The 21,056-nt window shown below is 38.4% G+C and overlaps 2 protein-coding genes across 6 annotated transcripts in view; one reads left to right on the top strand and one right to left on the bottom strand.

The window, feature by feature from the left end:
• Positions 1–767: 767 nt before the first annotated feature.
• On the top strand, positions 768–13,912 carry LOC127443930 (ARL14 effector protein-like). Its single transcript, XM_051703009.1, has 5 exons — positions 768–972; positions 6,586–6,784; positions 8,548–8,682; positions 9,834–9,889; positions 13,412–13,912. The coding sequence occupies exons 1-5, from the start codon at positions 902–904 to the stop codon at positions 13,638–13,640; spliced, it is 690 nt and encodes a 229-aa protein (XP_051558969.1). The 5' UTR covers positions 768–901; the 3' UTR covers positions 13,641–13,912.
• A 5,274-nt stretch (positions 13,913–19,186) lies between these two features.
• Positions 19,187–21,056, bottom strand: part of LOC127443937 (gonadotropin subunit beta-1-like) — a 36,762-nt gene continuing 34,892 nt past the window's right edge. For 4 of the 5 annotated variants that reach the window (XM_051703046.1, XM_051703020.1, XM_051703043.1 and 1 more), the window contains 2 exons: positions 20,042–20,215; positions 19,187–19,693 (listed from right to left, as the gene is read on the bottom strand). In XM_051703046.1, the coding sequence (XP_051559006.1) occupies positions 19,475–19,693; positions 20,042–20,215 (393 nt within the window). In that variant the 3' untranslated portion in view covers positions 19,187–19,474. Of the gene's footprint in view, positions 19,694–20,041; positions 20,216–20,369 lie in introns of all 5 variants that reach the window. The other variant, XM_051703027.1, reaches the window with a different exon arrangement.

Raw genomic sequence — 21,056 nt, 5'->3', positions numbered from 1 at the left:
AAGAATCGGCCTAGAAAGGGACGTGTGTCTATATTGACTCCACACATGGTGAGGAGTCAGTGTAGACACACGTGGCCAAAGATCTCCAGGGATCACAGCTGGAAAATTGCAGAAATGAGTTGGGTCTTGGGGTCAGAAAGTCAAAAGAAATAAAATAAATAAATAAAAATAATAATTATATATAATGCTGTGTGATCCCCATAGAAATTGAATAAAAGCTTCAGTTCATTGGTGATGATAGCTCAATGCTGTGTGATCAGAGATAATTTATACTCTGTTACAGCCTCCGCGTTTTTAACCATAGCAGAGAGCGCGTAACGATCTACCAGCGTGTTACGACACTAAGTCACCGTTTGCGGATACCATACAAAAGAATGGGAAGAGCCGTAAACTGATACATGCCCGTCGCAAAATTTTCCGTGCCTTCTCTTATGAAACAGTGATTTTATCGTAGTAAACTCCACACATAATTCATTCAAAAGGGACGTTTTTGGTGTAAAACATGTTGAAGATTGGCGAAAAGGCGGTACATTCATTAAGCGATGAGCTGTTTCCTCGCAAAAGCTGTTTATTCAGCACACTCAAACATCTCCTCCATAAACATACATTTTAAAAAAGGACTCTTGTCTGCTCGCCAGTGTATCGCCCATATAATTTCTATGGGGCTGCCGTGTTATTGCTTTGCTAATTTTGTAGGCTCAGGGGTAGAAGGGCATTGGTGTGGTGTCCCCACTAGTAGCCGCTAGAGTGGCAATATGAATTTTAGCAACAACGACGCATGCGCGGATAACAAGGCTCGCATTTTTGTCGCTCTCGCGGTAACCTCTGTGAAATATGACTTTGTTTCCCGCTGAACAATAACAGACTTCTTTGGTTCGCGTTTTATCATAATTATTGAATCATGCCCATTTCCTGTTCTGCAGTCGATTGCTCCAACCGCTTTGTCAAAGGGTCGGAGATCCGATTCTACAGGTAAGAATGAACGTTATTGCAGTTATTGTCCCAGAAAAACACGTGAGCATGGTGTTGCGCTACTGCAATATTTACATGGGCTCAACTTGTATATGTATGCTCCTATACTGGCAGACAGTGGTTTTCCGATTAACATCACGTAATTCATTATAAATGCTACTTTAGTATTTTGACAAGACTTTAACTCCTCACTGTTGTGGTGTCGTGTTTGTCCGTGCTCTTTCTTTCTTAATATTAAACAGTTAGTCATAGCCTCAGATGTGGAGTCCAAAAAACCATATCATGTCCAGATATTAATATTGTATAATTGTTTCATTTGTTACCACAGTATTATTAATCTAACTGATTTGCTTGGTCTGAGTCTGCTATGGCGAGGAGAGAAATTATTTTTAAAGGCGGGTTCAATATAAGTTAAGCTCAGTCGACAGCATTTGTGGCATAACCACAAAAATTCATTTCGGCTTGTCCCTCCTTTTCTTTCGAAAAAAGCAAAACTCTGAGTTACAGTGAGGCACTTACAATGGAAGTGAATGGGGGGCCAGTCTGTAAACATTAAAATAATCTATTTCATAAGTATAGCCACAAGACATAAACAATATGCTTGTTTACACGATTTTAGTAAATTTTAGATAAAATAGCTAACTAACCTTTTCTGTGTAAAGTAATATGCAATTTTACAACTTCATTGCCATGACGTACATCCTAAACCAACCGTAAAAATGGAAAAACGTTACAGCACAACTAGCCTAATACACGAGTTTAAACTAAATGAACATGCTTTTTAAAATTATGCTTCACACTTCTAAAATCAAACCCTCCAAAATTGGCCCCATTCGTTTCCATTGTAAGTGCTTCGCTGTAATATTTGCTTCTTTCTATTTTGTAAGAGGAGGGATAAGTTGAAATTGTTTTGTGGCAATCAACATTATGCCACAAATGCTGTTGATTGAGCTTAACTTGAATTGAACCCATTCTATTCTTTTGAAACTAGGCGATTTGCGAAGTGGCTGACTTCAAACCATTGCTGTAACCAGACAATGCTCAAACAAAAATAGACCTATTTTCCCTAAGCTGCAGGATGTTGCAGTGACCATGTTTACATGCACTTAAGAAACTGTTTATTCCAGGGTTTTTGGAGAAAGTGGCGTTCTGAAACGTCATGTAACCTAGAACACCAGTTTCTTTATGCCGTTTTAAGGGAGGGTTCACCCAAAAATGAAAATTCTCTCATAATTTACTCACCCTCATGCCATCCCAGATGTGTATGACTTACTTTCTTCAGCAGAACACAAACAAAGATTTTTAGAAAAATATCTCCACTCTCTTTGGTCCATTCAATGCAAGTGAATGGTGACCAGACCTTTGTAGCTCCAAAAATCACATAAAGGAAACATAGAAGTAATCCATAAGACTCCAGTGGTTAAATCCATGTCATCAGAAACGATACAATAGGTGTGGGAGAGAAACAGATCAATATTTAAGTCCTTTTTACTCTAAATCTCCACTTTACCTCTCCCTTTCAGATGTGAAAGTGAAACTAAACATTCACCACATGTGACTTTCAGATGTAAAAGTGAAAGTGGAGATTTAGAGTAAAAAAAGGTCTCACCCACACCTAATAAATCGCTTCTGAAGATATGGATTTAACGAATGGAGTCTTATGGATTACTTCTATATTTTCTTTATTTGATTTTTGGAGCTACAAAGGTCTAATCATTCACTTGCATTGAATGGACAATAGAGAGTGGAGATATTTTTCTAAAAATCTTTGTGTTCTGCTGAAAAAAGAAAGTCATAAACACCTGGGATGGCATGAGGGTGAGTGAACTATGCCTTTATAGGATTAAGAGAAAGCGGTTTATTCTCCCAGAGAATGCGGCTTAATGTGTTCATGTAAACGTATAAGCAGGGTTCTAACCATTTTTTGAGGAGTGCGCATATGCGTGAACAGACCGATAACAAGTGCATTAAGATGGAGCCCAACAAAAAGTCAACACAGCAGAAAGAATTCAACATTTCTGGGAGTACAGTGGGAAAATCACATACACAATAAACTGCACATTTATACACACCAATGTTAAATATCGACTGTCCCTCACGTTCATGTGTATGTGCGCATACATTGGGGGAATACCAGAGTTTTATATAAGAGGGAAACCCCACTATTGCAGTGCAATTTCGCTGCAGGTCTCGATGCAAATTTAAGGAAACAAACACAACAACAACACTGGAAATAAGGCAAAGCAACGGAGAATAAAATAGTGAAGTTCCTTGGATGCCGTGTTTGTTATTTACACAAGAGTTGCTGGGAAATTACGTTGCTGTTGAGAAATGTGGTGAATAATCGGACCAGATGACATTCCAGGAGCCATTTTATGGCAGAGCCCCTCCCTAACTGTCAAGGCAAAGAAGAGTGGCTCCATTTTGATTGGATTATGGCAGGACCTACACGAACAAATGCCAATCACAGCCATCAGATAAGCTGCTCGGACAACTACCAGATACTTCAGAAAGTAAGGCCCCGGACCTTCCAACACATTATAGGAGACTTCTCATTGGTCCATGAGTGGTTTCTTAGCAACCTCTCAACCCCCCCATCCTAAGGTTTGCCCTAAGACCAGAGGTGAGAAGGACCATAAAAATTCTTCAAGACCTCTTGAAGCAGCATTAACTTACCATGTGGCAAAAGCTTAACACACAAACTTTTACTCCTAACATGGACACCAACTGCAACACATACACTCCATGTTTGTTCATAGAACTGTTTATGTAAATTGCAGTTGTTCATTTAGCACAATAGTTCACACAAACTATGGTGGTATAAATTAATGCATGTGTATTATTTGATCTTTCAATATCATGTTTGGTCTCTATATCTACAGAAAAATGCCAAGAGTATTTTTGAAGAGGTTTGGAAAAGGAACAATGCATAGATGAAGACATTGTTCTAACTATGTACTTTAAAATATGCAAATGTTCCACACAGAGAAGGGCATGGGTGAATTAACCATATGGGCAATTGGGCGAGTGCCCAGGGGCACCAGGACTTTGAAGGGCACCAATTCAGGGCCAGCTAAAATAGAAATAGAACACCAAAATCAAAATTTGAATCCATTTGTGTGCACAAAAAGTTTGGATGTTTGGAAAATCCACAACTGATGCCTATTAACAGTATTGCAAAATATGTAAAATAAGTCTGATGTCTACTTTGCTATTGTGAAATATCAAGTGCTCAAAATGGAGCGCATTGCCATAGTTGGTTTATCAGGGTCGAGGTTGTTCCCTCTGTGCTGCATGTCACTCGCACGGCCACCCTCGAGAGCTGTGCCTTGGGCCTCTTAAAGGAATGGTTCACCCTAAAATAAAAATTCTCTCATCATTTTATCACCTTCATGCCATCTCAGATGTGCATGACTCTTTCTTCTGCTGAACACAAACAGATTATTAGAAGAATATTTCAACTTGGTAAGCTCATTGGGACCTTCAATGCTGCAGAAATTTTTCTGTACCCTTCCCCAGATCTGCCTCGATACAATCCTGTCTCGGAGGTCTACAGACAATTCCTTGGACTTCATGGCTTGGTTTGTGCTCTGACATGCACTGTTAACTGTGGGACCTTATATAGACAGGTGTGTGCCTTTCCAAATCATGTCCAATCAACTGAATTTACCACAGGTGGACTCCAGTCAAGTTGTAGAAACATCTCAAGGATGATCAGTGGAAACAGGATGCACCTGAGCTCAATTTTGAGTGTCATGGCAAAGGCTGTGAATACTTATGTACATGTGATTTTTTTTATTTATTTTGTATTTATTTATTTGTTTTATAAATTTGCAAAGATTTCAAACAAACTTCTTTCACGTTGTCATTATGGGGTATTGTTTGTAGAATTTTGAGGAAAATAATGAATTTAATCCATTTTGGAATAAGACTGTAACATAACAAAATGTGTAAAAAGTGAAGCGCTGTGAATACTTTCCGGATGCACTGTATTTCAGTTATATAAATTTAGCACTTGTGAGACGCTGTTTATTACTATTAATATTTGTGTGTGTGTGTGTGTGTTTGGACACACACACACACACACAAGGGAGGGTGAGCCACACTGTGTGGGCCCCCTCCGATGTCAGCAGCCAATCATAACCTTGAAACAAGAAGCACCAAACTGAAATATCATCAGGAAAGTATAAAACTATCCTCCAGATGACCACACCTTTGTTCTGAGTTCCCAGCTGTTTGAGTTCAGGAGCAATAACAGAATAATAATCAACGTTCAAAATCTTTGGCCTGAGTGGTAGATGTAACAGAATACAAACCATCCAACATGCTAAGTCTCCCCTTCACGTGAGAGGATAACAGATCATCCAACGTTATTAGTCTATCCGATAGACAGAAGATCGACCAAGACCCAAGTACCAAGTCTCACTACAAGAGACCATTGCAACGGCAAGTTCAGAATCCCTATACCAGGGAGATAACTACAGCGACAAGGTTTATCTCTGGCGAGCAAACCTTCTCTTCAGGTTTTGTGCATCTGCGTGTTCCAGATGATGAATCTTGCACCGACATAAGGGCTGTATATTTGCGTGTTCCAGATTGCAAGAACCCTCTCGGTGCTTCCAGGAGATCAGCATTTCTCAGTTCCTTCGTGTCCAATGCAGTTGAAATGGAATCTAGCTTCTTCCCCACTGTAACGTGGCCCTGAGCCCCAGTGGAAGACATTGCTGTCGCTGAACTCATCGATCGATCAAGGAGAATGTAAATATTCCTAGTAAACCTCTTTCCAGAGACCTTGGCCTTAGTGTTTACTATTTTTCTAATGTTCTTTAGATTACATAACCTGTGCATCAAATGTCTTGCAAATAATATTTGCATTATTTGTTTAATTAGGAAAAAGGTTTTTCACCTTATTATTTAACAGAGAAACAGCAACTTATCTTTCATAAGATAGTCATACCTTGCCATTGCTACATCCAATTCAACCACTTACATCTTTCCATCCTATGCAATTTACATATTCATTTATATTATTCTTTAACATATTAGTAACATTTTCTAGTTTTTGTTAGTTATTCTTGTTTATATTTTTGTAAATAAAATTCATTTTATTACAACTGTGTTTTCCTTGTGTTGATGATACAGAAGAGCTCTAAAGGGTTAGGCTGAATCTCATGAATCCTTAAGATTAATCAGATGACCAACTCCCTCCAATTTACATATTTCTAATTTATTGAATGGTCTATTTGGATCATTCTTTTACTGTTAAGGTGAAACTCCTTAGCTGGTGCTCCGAGGATGGAGGGAGGGGCAGCCTGATATTAATAATCACACACACATACACCTTGAGTGAAAGGTGATCAAAAATCACCACATACTTTGGTGTCTTATGTGAGGCCCAGTTCAGTTCAATTGGTGCCAGGGTAATTCTCACTACAGAACAAGCCGCATGTATACGGGAGTAAAGAGTACACCGCTTATACGAGTTCATGTATACGGGAACGCCATTTTCTAGCAATAAGCTGCTTTCTTGCAATAAACCACTTTCTGTTGTCCATGTAAATGTAGTTATTGTCTAATGGGGTTGTAGCCTTCTCTGCTGTCTCTCTCGTTTAGGTTTCCAATCAGCAAGCCTCAGCTGGCCGAGCAATGGGTACGAAGCCTCGGGAGAAAGAACTTCGTTCCCACTCAGAACTCCTGTTTGTGCTCTGAGCATTTCCAGCCTGACTGCTTCCGTGACTATAACGGAAAACTGTTTCTCAGAGAGGATGCTGTGCCTACTATTTTCACAAACTCTGGAGGAGACAGTTCAAAGGTGTGTCCTTGCACTTGAAGGTCTTGTTGTCCAGAACACCCATATATACAGTTGAAGTCAGAAGTTTACATACACCTTGGCCAAATACATTTAAACTCAGTTTTTCAGAATTCCTGACATTTAATATTAGAAAACATTCCCTGTCTTTGGTAAGTTAGGATCACTAATTTATTTTAAGAATGTGAAATGTCAGAATAATAGTAGAGATAATTATTTATTTCAGCTTTTATTTCTTTCATCACATTTCCAGTGGGTCAGAAGTTTACATACACTTTGTTAGTATTTGGTAGTGTTGCCTTTAAATTGTTTAACTTGGGTCAAACCTTTTGGGTAGCCTTCCACAAGCTTCTCAACAAGTTGCTGGAATTTTGGCCCATTCCTCCAGACAGAACTGGTGTAACTGAGTCAGGTTTGTAGGCTTCCTTGCTCGCACAATGCTTTTTCAGTTCTGCCCACAAATTTTCTATCGGCTTGAGGTCAGGGCTTTGTGATGGCCACTCCAGTACCTTGACTTTGTTGTCCTTAAGTCATTTTGCCACAAATTTGGAGATATGCTTGGGGTCATTGTCCATTTGGAAGACCCATTTGTGACCAAGCTTTAACTTCCTGGCTGATGTCTTGAGATGTTGCTTCAATATATCCACATCATTTTTATTCCTCATGATGCCATCTATTTTGTGAAGTGGACCAGTCCCTCCTGTAGCAAAGCACCCCCACAACATGATGCTGCCACTCCCATGCTTCATGGTTGGGATGGTGTTCTTTGGCTTGCAAGCCTCACCCTTTTTCCTCCAAATATAATGATGGTCATTATAGCTAAACAGTTCAATTTCTGTTTCATCAGACCAGAGGGCATTTCTCCAAAAAGTAAGATCTTTGTCCCCATGTACATTTGCAAACTGTAGTCTGGCTTTTTATGGCAGTTTTGGAGCAGTAGCTTTTTCCTTGCTGAGCAGCCTTTCAGGTTATGTCAATGTAGGACTTGTTTTACTATGGATATAGATATTTGTCTGCCTTTTTCTTCCAGCATCTTCACAAGGTCCTTTGCTGTTGTTCTGGGATTGATTTGCACTTTTTTGCACCAAACTACGTTCATCTCTATGAGACGGAATGCGTCCCCTCCCTGAGTGGTATGATGGCTGCGTGGTCCCATGGTGTTTATACTTGCGTACTATTGTTTGTACAGATGAACGTTGTACCGTCAGGCATTTGGAAATTGCTCCCAAGGATGAACTAGACTTGTGGAGGTCCACAATGTTTTTTTTTTCTGAGATCTTGGCCGATTTATTTATTTATTTTCCCATGATGTCAAGCAAAGAGGCACTGAGTTTGAAGGTAGGCCTTAAAATACATCCACAGGTACACCTCCAATTGACTCCAATTAGCCTATCAGAAGCTAATTGAATAATTGCCTAAAGGCTTGACATCTTTTTCTTGAATTTTCCATTGTGCTTAAAGGCACAGTTAACTTAGTGTATGTAAACTTCTGACCAACTGGAATTGTGATTATAGTTACTTAAAAGTGAAACAATCTGTCTGTAAACAATTGTTGGAAAAATTACTCATGTCATGCACAAAGTAGATGTCCTAAATGACTTGCCAAAACTATAGTTTGCTAATATGAAATCTGTGGAGTGGTTAAAAAATGAGTTTTAATGACTTCAACCTAAGTGTATGTTAACTTCTGACTATAAATCAATAAAAGTGCTTCTAAAAGGTAATTTAGCTTATTATGTTACTCATGTTTATTTCCTTGCCTCAAGATTGAGTTACGGAAAAATCGAGGAGGAATAGTGGCAAAGGATGCAAATGAATCCAGTCGGTTTACTTCGTTTTCTGATAGAGCCAAACAGATGGCAAAGGACAGAAGACAGCCCATAAGAGACTCCAGCCTGAAGGTAACGCATTCATTGCTTAATGTGCAATTGCTAACACTTAGGTCATTCTGTTTTTAGCTTCTCTGCATGTCCTTATCACTGTGTCTCATTTCACACTTCTGGTGGTGTTTAGTCTCAGAGAAAATAATTTTTTGGGTGTCCAAAGGCCGCAACACTCACCTCCATGGGTTGAGCCATGAGAGGCAGCGGCTTCTGTGGCGGCCTGTTGGCCGCGAGTTGAGCGGTACTCCCCAATGACTCCTCTAACTTGTGTAGGGGTTCCAAGGGAGTGGGTCCGGTGTGCATCTAATTTGGTCGGTACTCTCCCCACTCTACTCCTGGAACTGCGAAGGACACCAGTGTGTGCGCAAAAGGAGACAGAAGCTAGGAGATAGACAGAAGATAGAAGCCGGCTCCCAGAGGAGAGGCGCGCTCTGCGTTTTAATGGCAGTGGTGATGAGGCTATATTCACATCAGGTGTGCCTCATCATCTGCTGCCCAAACGACGCTCATTACGTTGCACCTTTCCGCTCTCCAGCTCACTCCTGTTGTGAACCTGGCTAAAGGACAGCCCTAAGAGGCAGGGCGGCGATGACAAGAGGGAGGGGTGGGTCATTTTGCCACAACTGCAATCAACCGAAATCCATTCACACATTCAAAGTTGCACTCACTGACCACTGCTTGCATTACTTTGTTCTCTTAAAATGGAATACATAGACAATAAATTAATGGCAACTAAAGCCTTCACCAGCAAAACAGAAATGTACATTGCATCTTTTTGCATACCTGCAGTCAATTCGGGATTGACTATAAAGACACTTAATCATTAATCTTAGTCCAGTCAATATCCTTAGTTATAAACATTGCCTACCAAAAACTGCTCAGGTTCCTCAATTAATATAATACTTGCATTACACATAGCTAACTAATATTGGCAATGTGTTAATTTAGTATAGCTGGAGGAGAACTGCATGGTTTTAAATAACTGCTCAATAGAGAATTTAAGATATTACAGCATAATTTTCTGTAAAGCTGCTTTGAAAAGGTGTGTATTGTTAAAAGTGCTATACAAATAAAAATTACTTGTTCATATTGATACAGAGTTTATAGTAAGCACTGAGCACTTTGTATATTTAAAATATCAGTCATAAATGTTTTTTTCTTTATTACAGGGCAGAGGCATAAATGACCAGAAACGTGGCGGGGCAAAGCTCACAACAGGTGACAGGTACTTGTATATCTAGATTTTTACACTCATGCTCATTTACTCATTAAGTCATGAGACAATTCATGTTTTGAATTAATTGAATTGAATTGCAGCCCGACCAATATGGGATTTTTAAGACCGATACCGATTTTAGAGAGGGAAAATTCACCGATTACCGATATGGTGGCCGATATAGTTAATTTTTGAGCTGGAATGAAAACAGACCTTTTCTATATGGATTGTTCACCGATTTTTCACCTATATGACTATGCAAAGGTACTCAGAAGGCTGATTTCTTAAATATTTTTTATCAAAGAATATTTGACATTATTATTATTGTCAACAAATTCTAGAAATGAACACTGAGAAAATAAAGAATAAATAAAAATACAATAAATAGCTAAATAAACATCAGTACTGTATGTTTAGTATCAGTCAGTTGCTGACCATTAAAATAAAGAATAAATAAAAATAAAATAAATAGCTAAATAAACATGAGTACTGTTTAGTATCAGTCAAATGCTGACCATTAAAATAAAGAATAAATAAAAATAAAATAAATAGCTAAATAAACATCAGTACTGTATGTTTAGTATCAGTCAGTTGCTGACCATTAAAATAAAGAATAAATAAAAAAAAAAAATAGCTAAATAAACATCAGTACTGTTTAGTATCAGTCAAATGCTGACCTTTAAAATAAAGAATAAATAGAAATACAATAAATAGCTAAATAAACATGAGTACTGTTTAGTATCAGTCAAATGCTGACCATTAAAATAAAGAATAAATAGAAATAAAATAAATAGCTTAATAAACATCAGTACTGTTTAGTATCAGTCAGATGCTGACTATATTAATACTGCCAGTCAAGAGATAAACAGCAGCAGCGGTGTTGCACCATATTCTGCAATACAAGTTCAGGGGAAATTTTCAACTGTGGAAAAGCAGACTTCTAAATATTAAATTTTATAAATGACACAACTGGAATTGTTCGGTTGAAAGGGGCACCAAACTGTGAATCCTGAACAAAACAGTTTGGTGAATACATGTTTACACATTAGCTTCCACTCAGCTGATAACATTAGCCTAGTTTCCATCCACTTTTCGTGCTGTTTTGTTATCGACAAAAAGAAAATGCGGAAAAAGTTTTTTGTGAAATTTGCCGTCTTCTGCCTGTTTCCATTCAAATGGCCTTTTATTGATAAAAATGGTGTGCGTGATGACGTCATGCTTAAAAAAAACACTTTGTCGCATACGTTTTGGTTTATCGCAAAAGAAATCTGCCCTTAAGCTGTTTCCATACAGAAATGTGTTTATCGCTAATTCGACTCCCAGATGTCCCTAATTGTTTTCCTCTGAAGTTTTGGTAAAATGGGGAGAGTATTGAGACGATTCTTTGAAATTAACCAGCTAACTGTCATTTTAATTCACAAATAAATGCAATCAGAAGATGAGGAATTGCAATCAAAAGGGAGCTGTTGCCCTTCTGATAGGACTGTAATATTGGTCCTGATGTTGCGCCTATCGCAGGTTGACACCGGTTCCGACCCGAAAATGAATCGTCATGGCCCTGTTCAAGCTGGCAACCTGCACCAAGTAGTGGGGGAAACTTTCGGTCTTAGTATAAGGACCATCCATCGATGTGTATATGTTGTGTGCACAGCTGCTAAAGAAAAACTGATGCGGTGTAATATCAGGGTTTACATATGATACATTCCTGATATTCAACAGGCTATTTTGAACAATCATCTAATCTAAAGCATCGCCATCTCAACTGCATTATGTCCCGTATATTTGTCCCACAATTTTTAACAACCAACTGAACTTGATTGTCATTTAAAATTAATTTTAGCATCATAATGCAATTTACATTTTCTGAAGAAGCTCAGCAAATGCGATCTGAGGTAAAGAGGGGTTTTTTTTAATGCGTTTTTTGTTTGGTAATTAAATCATGGAATTTTGCCGGCATTTTTTCAAAAGTATAAACAATAATTTAATATAATTGGACTATATGTTTGTGTTTCAATAAAGCACACTGATGCTTTTCTCCTAGTATTGTGTATTTATTTTTAATTTAAAACATCTTTGTGCACAGAAATTATATGTTTTTTGTATTGTGGGCTAATTCCGTGACTGCCGTCTATTATTTTGAATGGTGTGGAAAAGCAACTTTAATAAATAAACGGATGTCTACCGCGATTAAATTAATCACAAACAGTGGCCATTCATTTGTTCTCCGTGCACTTGTCAATGTGCATGTCTTGGTACGAGATATTTGTGTTGGCACTCCTGGAAGTGTCATGTTTGCAGTGATCGGATCTTTATGCCATTCAGATCAATCTATAATCACGTACAATAAATTGGCTTTTATGGATGTATACCTTGTCGTCATGATTAACACAGGCTAACGATTGAGGTAAATTCTGTCATGTGACTACATTTTTGCTTTAATGCCAATTTTCTCGTCAGTGTTTCCAAACCTTTGCGCTAGAGTTAAATGGAAAAATATTATGTCAACACTTGAGAAATTTTAGCGATAATTTGCATTTCCATCAGCTTAATGTTGATGCGCTAAAAATTTTTCCGCAAAAAATCCTTCGATGGAAACGTAGTTACTGAAAGTATCTACGTGATTAGCTAGTTAGCTATAAGCTCGTTGTCACAGAGAGTAAAAGACTGACATTGTTTATTTTACTTTCCAGCACTGTGTCTCACCATCTACGTAACAACATAGCATGAAATCAACACTCATCAGACACAATCCACCACCGCACTGTTGTTTGCTGAGCTGCAAAAAGATGCTCTCTTACCTTTCAATCTGCTACATTACTTGCTGCACTGACAAACTATAGCTGGCTAACAGCAAACAGACATGAGTGACATGGTTGTCAGGGACAAGGTTAACATTATATTAGTTATATTGAAAAGGGAAAATGATGGGGTCATTGTTTATTAAGTTTCCAGTATGTATTTCACAAAATAGTTAACTTACTGAGACACCGCTTAACTCCACCCTGTCCACAGAGCCACTGTCAGCTCAGAGTCAGCTCTGTAAACAATGGAGTCGGAGCGCACTCTGTTGGACAAACTAGGCTATGACACCAATTCTAAAGCATTGTTTTCTATATACGCCGATACCGATATATCGGTGAGGCTAATATCGGCCGATAATATTGGCCGGCCAATATATCGGTCGGGCACTAGTTATAATAGGGGTGGGAATCAGCAGGGACCTGGCGATACTATATTATATCGATATCTGTGTTGTGGGTTGGTAAAATTGTTATTCTTTACATTGTGATTCAAAATTGTATATTCAATATATTGCAATATTTTACTCGCTTGTTTCTCTTTCATCTTTATTGGACTTTGGTGCCTTGCGCAACAAGTGCTAAACTTTTTGCTTTACTTCATCATAGAGCCATAGATGTAACAAACTATAGGCACATCGAGATAAGTAAAAACAGCAATGTTTATCATTTTAAAAAGCCTCTCAATTTACTTACTTAACCCATTAATTTACTACGTTTCCTGTCCCTACAGACAGAGCCTGGCTGTCAAGAGTAAGGTGTATGACAGCAAAGGCCTGCTGATATCATGTGGGAGGGATCTTTGCGACTGTCTTGATGTCGACTGTATGGGCTGCTTCTACCCATGTCCCGAGTGTGGCTCTCGGAAGTGCGGTGTGGAATGCAGGTGTGACCGGAAATGGCTATACGAGCAGGTGGAAGTAGAGGGCGGTGAGATCATTCGCAACAAGTTTGCCAATTAGCTGACCTGTTGGGAGACAGAAAAGACTACATTACTTCTGTAACTGAGAATAGAGGACTAGCACTGGCTTTGTGGGTGGACATTGCAGAAGTATATGTTTTAATTGGCATATTGTTTATTTTTTATTGTTGTCATGTTTTTGAAATATTGTTGCTATTTTTTTTCATGCTATCACAGCTGTATTCATTGTTTATTTCTTCCAGGATTTTTGTCATGGTTTAGTCAAAATGAAATTTGAAATTTGCTTTTACACTTACAAAAATAAAAGCAGAATATAAATAAAACCAGAGTGCACAGTTTTGTTTCAAAAGTTATACATTGATGGTCTTTTAACCCCATTTCAAATGCTGTGAATATTTGGGAAGATGTAGCTACTGGAAGCTATTTCAGTAAAATGCCTGCATAACATACAAAACCTGGATAGACATTTATATTATTCTTTAAAAAGATGCACTAATCTTTTTTTTTTTTTTCTCTACCGACCCGATTTCAGTACCTGAACTTAAAGGTCTGCATTTCTGCGGAAGTACCGCTGGACCCGATCAGATTTCATGCAGCACGGGATTACATTTCCGAAATGAATGCGGTAGCAGGCGGTATGTCCCATGAGTTGTGTTCCGGGGCCAATATTATTTATATATATATATAAATGATATATATATATATATATATATATATATATATATATATATATATATATATTATTCATTTATTTTACAATACATTTTTGATAATACACAGAAAATCCAACGTAAAAATGTGCACACAACAAGTGTATCAAATTATCCAATATTTAGAGCAGGCTATAAGTCAATGGCGCTTAACAAGAATGGCAGAGCAAAGCGTGGACACACTCAAAAAGATGTGAAACTGGGACTGGAAAATGGTCAATTTAAGTGTTAAGAAACCAACCTCAGGCAAATAATATGGGCATTGTGTCACGTCATCTGATAATAGTAATAATAGAAAAATAAAATGTTATTTATGTACAGTTGTTGTCTATTTGTATGGCTTTTGCCCTATGTGGAAATGGAAGTGGTCGGGGAGAAAATCACTGCGGGCAGAGAGCAGGTGAACATGGAGTAAAATTCAGCGGGAGTGTTGAGGTGCAGGATGGAAACTTGCGGGAGCGGGATGGAGAAAAAAAAGCCCTGCGCAGACCTGTACCTGATCTCTCCGTATCGGCCAACTGTCGATATAATACTTGTGACTGTTTATAATAGAAAAGAAGCCAGTTCTAACTTGCATCTTGACTCTCATATTGCGCACTGAGCTCTGAGCTGAGAACAGCAGTGCATCATGAGCTTCATTCAATGCATGCAGACTATACACCGATCAGCCACAACATTAAACCCAGCTGCCTAATATTGTGGAGGCCCCCCTCATGCCGCCAAAACCGCTCTGACCCATCGAGGCATGGACTCCACAAGACCTCTTAAGGTGTCCTGTGGTATCTGGCACCAAGACGTTAGCAGCAGATCCTTTAAGTCATGTAAGTTGCGAGGTGGGACCTCCATGGATCGGACTTGTTGGACCAGCACATCCCATAGATGCTCAATTGGATTGAGATCTGGGGAATTTGGAGGCCAAGTCAACACCTTGAACAATTTTTGCAGTGTGGCAGGGCGCATTATCCTGCTGAAAGAGGCCACTGCCATCAGGGAATACCGTTGCTATGAAGGGGTGTACGTGGTCTGCAACAATCTTAAGGTAGGTGGTACGTGTCAAAGTAACATCCACATGAATGCCAGGACCCAAGGTTTCCCAGCAGAACATTGCCCAGAGCATCACACAGCCTCCGCCAGCCTGCCTTCTTCCCATAGTGCATTCTGCTGCCATCTCTTCCCCAGGTAAATGACACACGCACCCAGCCGTCCACATGATCTAAAAGAAAACGTGATTCATCAGACCAGGCCACCTTCTTCCATTTCTCCATTGTAGGTGCTTTCGGAAGTGCACAGTGGTCAGCATGGGCACTCTGACCGGTCTGAGGCTACGCAGCCCCATACACACCAAGATGCGATGCACTGTGTGTTCTGAAGGTTTTTCAATTTGTGCTACAGTAGCTTTTCTGTGGGATCGGACCAGATGGGCTAGCCTTTGCTCCCCACACGCATCAATGAGCCTTGGGCACCCACGACCCTGTTGCCGGTTCACCAGTTGTCCTTCCTTGGACCACTTTTGGTAGATACTAACCATTGCATACCGGGAACACCCCAGAAGACCTGCTGTTTTGGAGATGCTCTGACCCAGTCGTCTAGCCATCACAGTTTGGCCCTTGTCAAAGTCGCGCAGACCCTCAAGCTTGCCCATTTTTTCCTGCTTCCAAAACATGAAATTCAAGAACTGACTGTTCATTTGCTGCCTAATATATTCCAACCCTTGCCTTTGTAACGAGATAATCGATGTTATTCACTTCACCTGTCAGTGGTTTTAATGTTGTGGCTGATTACAAACAGCCTTTTGTAATTCACAAAGCTATCGTATGTCTTCAGCATTGGAGCAGATACCAGGTATTGGACTGGTGAATCCCTAGTTAAAACCCCTTTTGTTTGGAAACCATAGATTGTAAGGCACACTATGATGAAATCAGGAAACCTTTCTTGTTTGTTTTGGGGCATTTTAGTATTTGTTTGGTGAAATCATTAGACACTGTCTAAGATGTGTTTCTACTAAGCCAATTTGTCTTAAGTGTGCACATTCAGGACACTCCACCTTTTGTAGAAGCCCTAAGAGCCAGCAATGTCAAGATGAACAACAGTCTGTCATTGGCCCAGTTTGCCCTGTAGGTGCACAACAACAGCATTTACAAACAACAAGAAAGTTGACTTGGGCCACATCCACACTAACACGTTTTTGTTTGAAAGCGCATTGATTGTGCTGTCTTTACTTCTCTCATTCACACAGGAACGGCGTTTTGATTCATTGAAAACAGACTTTGCTCTTCCTAAACTCATACTAAGGAAACCTGAAAACGTTAGGAAACTGAAATGGAGTTTTCAAACTTAAAGTTGCACTATGGAACTTTGTGCTCTCCAGTGACATCTTTGGTTGAAACTTAAAATTGCAAGCAATTTGCAGAAGTACACTTTATGTGAGATGTGTTTTGGTACTGCTCACCTGCACGGATGAATCTCATGATTTGGGCTTACCTGGACATTGCCTGTTTGTGATCATGACTGGGAGATATTCAGAGCCAGAGTTATAATGTTCTATTTTCATGTTGATATTATGTTATTCTACATTTAAACATTTAAAACCGAAATATTACTTGCTTTGATAAAGATAAACAACACTCGTATTTACATATTTTGAATGAATGAATTTTACACTTATAGCTGACAATACACTCAAAGTGCTTTTACATAGAATGAAAGTTACACCTATATAGTGCTTTTCTGACACTACACTCAAAGTGCTTTACATAGTGAACAAGGGACTCTCCTCAACCACCATCAGTGAGCAACATCCACCTGGATGAGCACCAGTACGCTCACCACACACCAGCTTTCAGTGGAAGGGAGAGAGTAGAGTGATACAGCCAATTCATGGATGGGGATTATTAGGAGGCCATGATTGATGAGGGGGAATTTGGTCAGGACACCGGGGTCACACTCCTACTCTTTTACGAGAAGTGCCCTGAGATTTTTAATGATCACAGAGAGTCAGGACCTTGGTTTAACATATCATTCAAAGGATGGAAATGCATAGAGAACAGGGGACTCTCCTTATTCACCACCAGTTACCAGTATATTTTAATATGATTAGTGTTTTATCTACTATTAATGTTTATATTGTACTACACTTATTCATTTAAGAGGTAAAACTTGTGATATGGCTAATATGAGTTCAACAGAAGACTTTATTGTTTTAGATTATATTGTACAGCCTCAGTTGATAATGCAAGTAAAACCATAATACTACAATAGTAGCCTACGTCTATGCACTGCAAACAATAACTCTGTTGCATTTACAAAGGATGAATGACATAAGCCAGCGATTGTAGACTTACCAAAGTGAAACAGGGTAAGGCAAGGACAATGTTTAGAACACAGTTTTGTATGTACTCAATCAATAATGGCATATTGTTAATTTTTTAACCAAAAAAAATCTTCAGTAGTGCAGTTTTAAATGGATTAGTGTGGATGTGGCCTTCGGTGAAAATGTATTGTAAAAGAATTTAAATGTGGCAGTTTTGAGGATTTTTCAAAACATGCAGACCTAGACAGGGAGTATATTTGTGGAAAATGAAACCTGCATGAAGCGTTCCTCCAATACTTTGTTTTCTCATAAATGGTTGGCAAAAGATGTTTAATGGTGAAGCCTTTTATTTTGAATGTGATGATAGATGCATTGAGAGAAAAATCTTAGCTGTACTTAATAGGTGCTTGAGCAACAGTACAGTTTTTCTTAAAGATAAAAAATTAAAATTTTGTGACCATTTACTCATGCTGATGTTGTTCCAAACCCATAAAACTTATTTTTGTTGGAAATGTGGAAATGTTTGGCAGAATGTCACCATTCGATTTCATTGACATTTTTTCCATACAATGGTAGTGAATAGTGACTGAGAGACCAACATTCTGCCAAACATCTCCTTTTGTGTTCAATGGAAGAAAGTCATATGGGTTAGGAACAACATCGGGGTGAGTAAATAATGACAAAATGTTCATTTTGGGGAAATCACTGTTTGTTCAAGTCTATCCACCTCTCTATAGTTTGTAGATCACTCATTTAAAAGCATCTCTTGTTCTATAGTGTTTCAGTTTCTATCAGCTACTCCTTTTTATTACTAGACATTATTAAATGCACTCTGTGATGTGATATAACTAATTTCTCTATTTGTATGTTGGAAATTGCCCCTTTGCTGGAAAACTCTTTGATATTCATGTTGATTCACTACTAATTTGATTATGTAAATGAAATATGCTTTACTGAGTTTGCTCAGTGTATCAGACTCAATGCATCCTCACAGAGAGATTTTTTTTATTTTATTTTTTTTTAACACGGTCTCAGATGAACAATTATAAACTCTAGTAAAAACACACAAATTTCACAAGTAGAACAATTTAATGTGAGTTTGTATGAATAAGCAGGGAACGGATGGTTTATCAAAGAAATGAGCTCTGCTTATCCCATGTAAGAGCTGTTTTAATGGTGCCGTTTGTGCCTGATTAGATGATTGACAGCAGGGCCCACAGGAGATTCCAGAGACACGACTGGATGAAAGCCAGTGAAAGCTTTGAGCCACAACATAATAATCTTAACACTTTACAATAAGGTTCCATTTGATAACATTAGATAACACCATTAGTTTATATGAACTAACAATGAACAATACTTTTACAGCATTTATGAATCTTAGTTCATGTTAATTTCAACATATACTAATACATTTTAAAAATCAAAAGTTGTATTTGTTAACATTAGTTAACGCACTATGAACTAACAATGAACAATTGTATTTTTATTAACTAACATAAAGATTAATAAATGCGGTAAAAATATAATGTTCATTGTTTGTTCATGATACCTAATGCATTAACTAATGTTAACTAATGGAACCTTATTGTAAAGTGTTGCCAAAATCTTAAACATAAATCAAATCTTGTCTGTAATGGGTTATTACGGTGTTACATTTAGAGGCATACAGTATTACAAATGCATGTATTACACTTGTTCAAACAAATATTTGTATTTTAGATGTTTTATTCCATTCTGCAAAGTACAGCACATAACATGTCATGAAAAGCCATTACTTGTCATTGAAAATTGTTGATATTCAAAATGGTACCAAGGGCTTTTTAACATGTGTACAGAGCAGGGTCTTTAGCTCTAATGTGCATTGCAACTGGTTGTCTGCTGGCTAAGAACTCCACAGTCCATGATGTCACTGTTACACTTGCTGCACTCACAGCTGAGGGCCACAGGGTAGGTGAAAACAGAGTCAGCCCCGACAGGGCAGCCTTTGAACCCATAGGTCTCATAGGTCCATTCTCTGAAGTTACAGGTGTTCTGGTAGGACTGCAACAAGGGGCTACGGTAAACTCTTTCCTGCCAACATGTCAAATATAAAAAGATTCCTTTTATCAGGTGCAAAAGGAGGAATGAATGTCACTGAATAAGAAAATATAGCTCTGCTCTGTTGCTCCAGTTCAGAACATGTTGCAGCACAATATATAAATAAAGCAACTTTTTGTCTAAGACTGATACAACTACAGTCTTCACCTCATGTGAGTGTACATTATTCTTAATATACATAGTTTTCCAAATACTATTAATTTATTTCTGTTCAAAAGTTTAGCAGCAATTAACAAAAAAACATCACCCTTAAAATCAATTGCACGTGAAGTTTACACACCTTAAAGGTTACAAGAATAATGCTCTATTGTATTAGAGTACCTGAGTTATGCAGAGCCCGGCACAAGCAGTGGTGTCAATTGTGATGCAGCTTCCACATTCCTCACTTTCGACAGTAATAGAGATATTGGTAAGTCGACAGCTGGAACTGTATTCTGATCCTGCCCTCATTAGCACTGGCAACAGCATTACCATAACAACGAAGCGCATCCTCATCTGTGAAAGTGTGCAGCTAATTAAATACAAGCACTGAAATACAGATTATAATACCAAAAGTATAGGACCGCATTTCATGTTCTTGGGATCACAAACAATGATAGATTATCAAAACTGATAAGGCATTATTATCACTGTTTCAAGAGGAAATCACCATTGAAAGTATATCCAAATCCATAGTCCAGGAAACCAGCTCACATAGCCTAGCCAAATTAAAAAGTTGCCTGAATTACTTTTTAAACAGGAAAGATAAAACCTGACAAACTGATCTATAAATATTACATTTGGGCAAAGCAACTAACCACTGGATACAGAACTACGTCAAACTAAACTGTAAAAAGAGTGTTCACATCAGTCCTACCTGCTGGAGATTTGCTGAGGCAAAATCCCTTCCTCTCCATACATATGGGCACTTATACTCTCCTGTAAAACTTGACGCCCACCTCTGGATGAGAGCAACCATGTCTTATCATACTGCTGCATTTGTATTAGTGGAGGTGGCACAAATCCCTAAAGCCTTGTGGCCATGGCATTCAGTCTGGGAAAGGCTTAGACAAAATAGGATCTATGTAAAGGCCATCACTGCTGCTCTGGTTTTTAAGGTCAGTATTCTGCAGCACAGATGTTGGATTGAAATCCAGTGGAACTCAATTGTCTCAGGAACATGGTTTCGATAATGAATACAGCAGTTTCAGATGTCTTCACTAGAGGAACCACACATGTCTGGTTCATTAATTTAACAAGGGAAATTTCATGTTGAAGGAGATTTGCTAAAAAGGTTATATTTAAAAACATTTCTATTAGAGAATTGTCTGTTAGTTTTTAGTTCCTAAAAACGAAT

The sequence above is a fragment of the Myxocyprinus asiaticus genome, chromosome 1 (genome assembly GCF_019703515.2).
Source record: "Myxocyprinus asiaticus isolate MX2 ecotype Aquarium Trade chromosome 1, UBuf_Myxa_2, whole genome shotgun sequence".
NCBI classification, from domain to species: domain Eukaryota; kingdom Metazoa; phylum Chordata; class Actinopteri; order Cypriniformes; family Catostomidae; genus Myxocyprinus; species Myxocyprinus asiaticus.
The sequence above is the reverse complement of the archived record's forward strand: the minus strand, read 5'-3'. Positions and strand labels throughout refer to the sequence as shown.

What these genes read in the sequence shown, in the direction of transcription:
- LOC127443930 (XM_051703009.1), top strand. Translation starts at nt 902, where the DNA reads ATGCCCATTTCCTGTTCTGCAGTCGATTGCTCCAACCGCTTTGTCAAA. An exon ending in TCGGAGATCCGATTCTACAG is followed by an intron (nt 973 to 6,585) that starts GTAAGAATGAAC and finishes TCTCTCGTTTAG; the next exon opens with GTTTCCAATCAGCAAGCCTC. An exon ending in AAGCTCACAACAGGTGACAG is followed by an intron (nt 9,890 to 13,411) that starts GTACTTGTATAT and finishes CTGTCCCTACAG; the next exon opens with ACAGAGCCTGGCTGTCAAGA.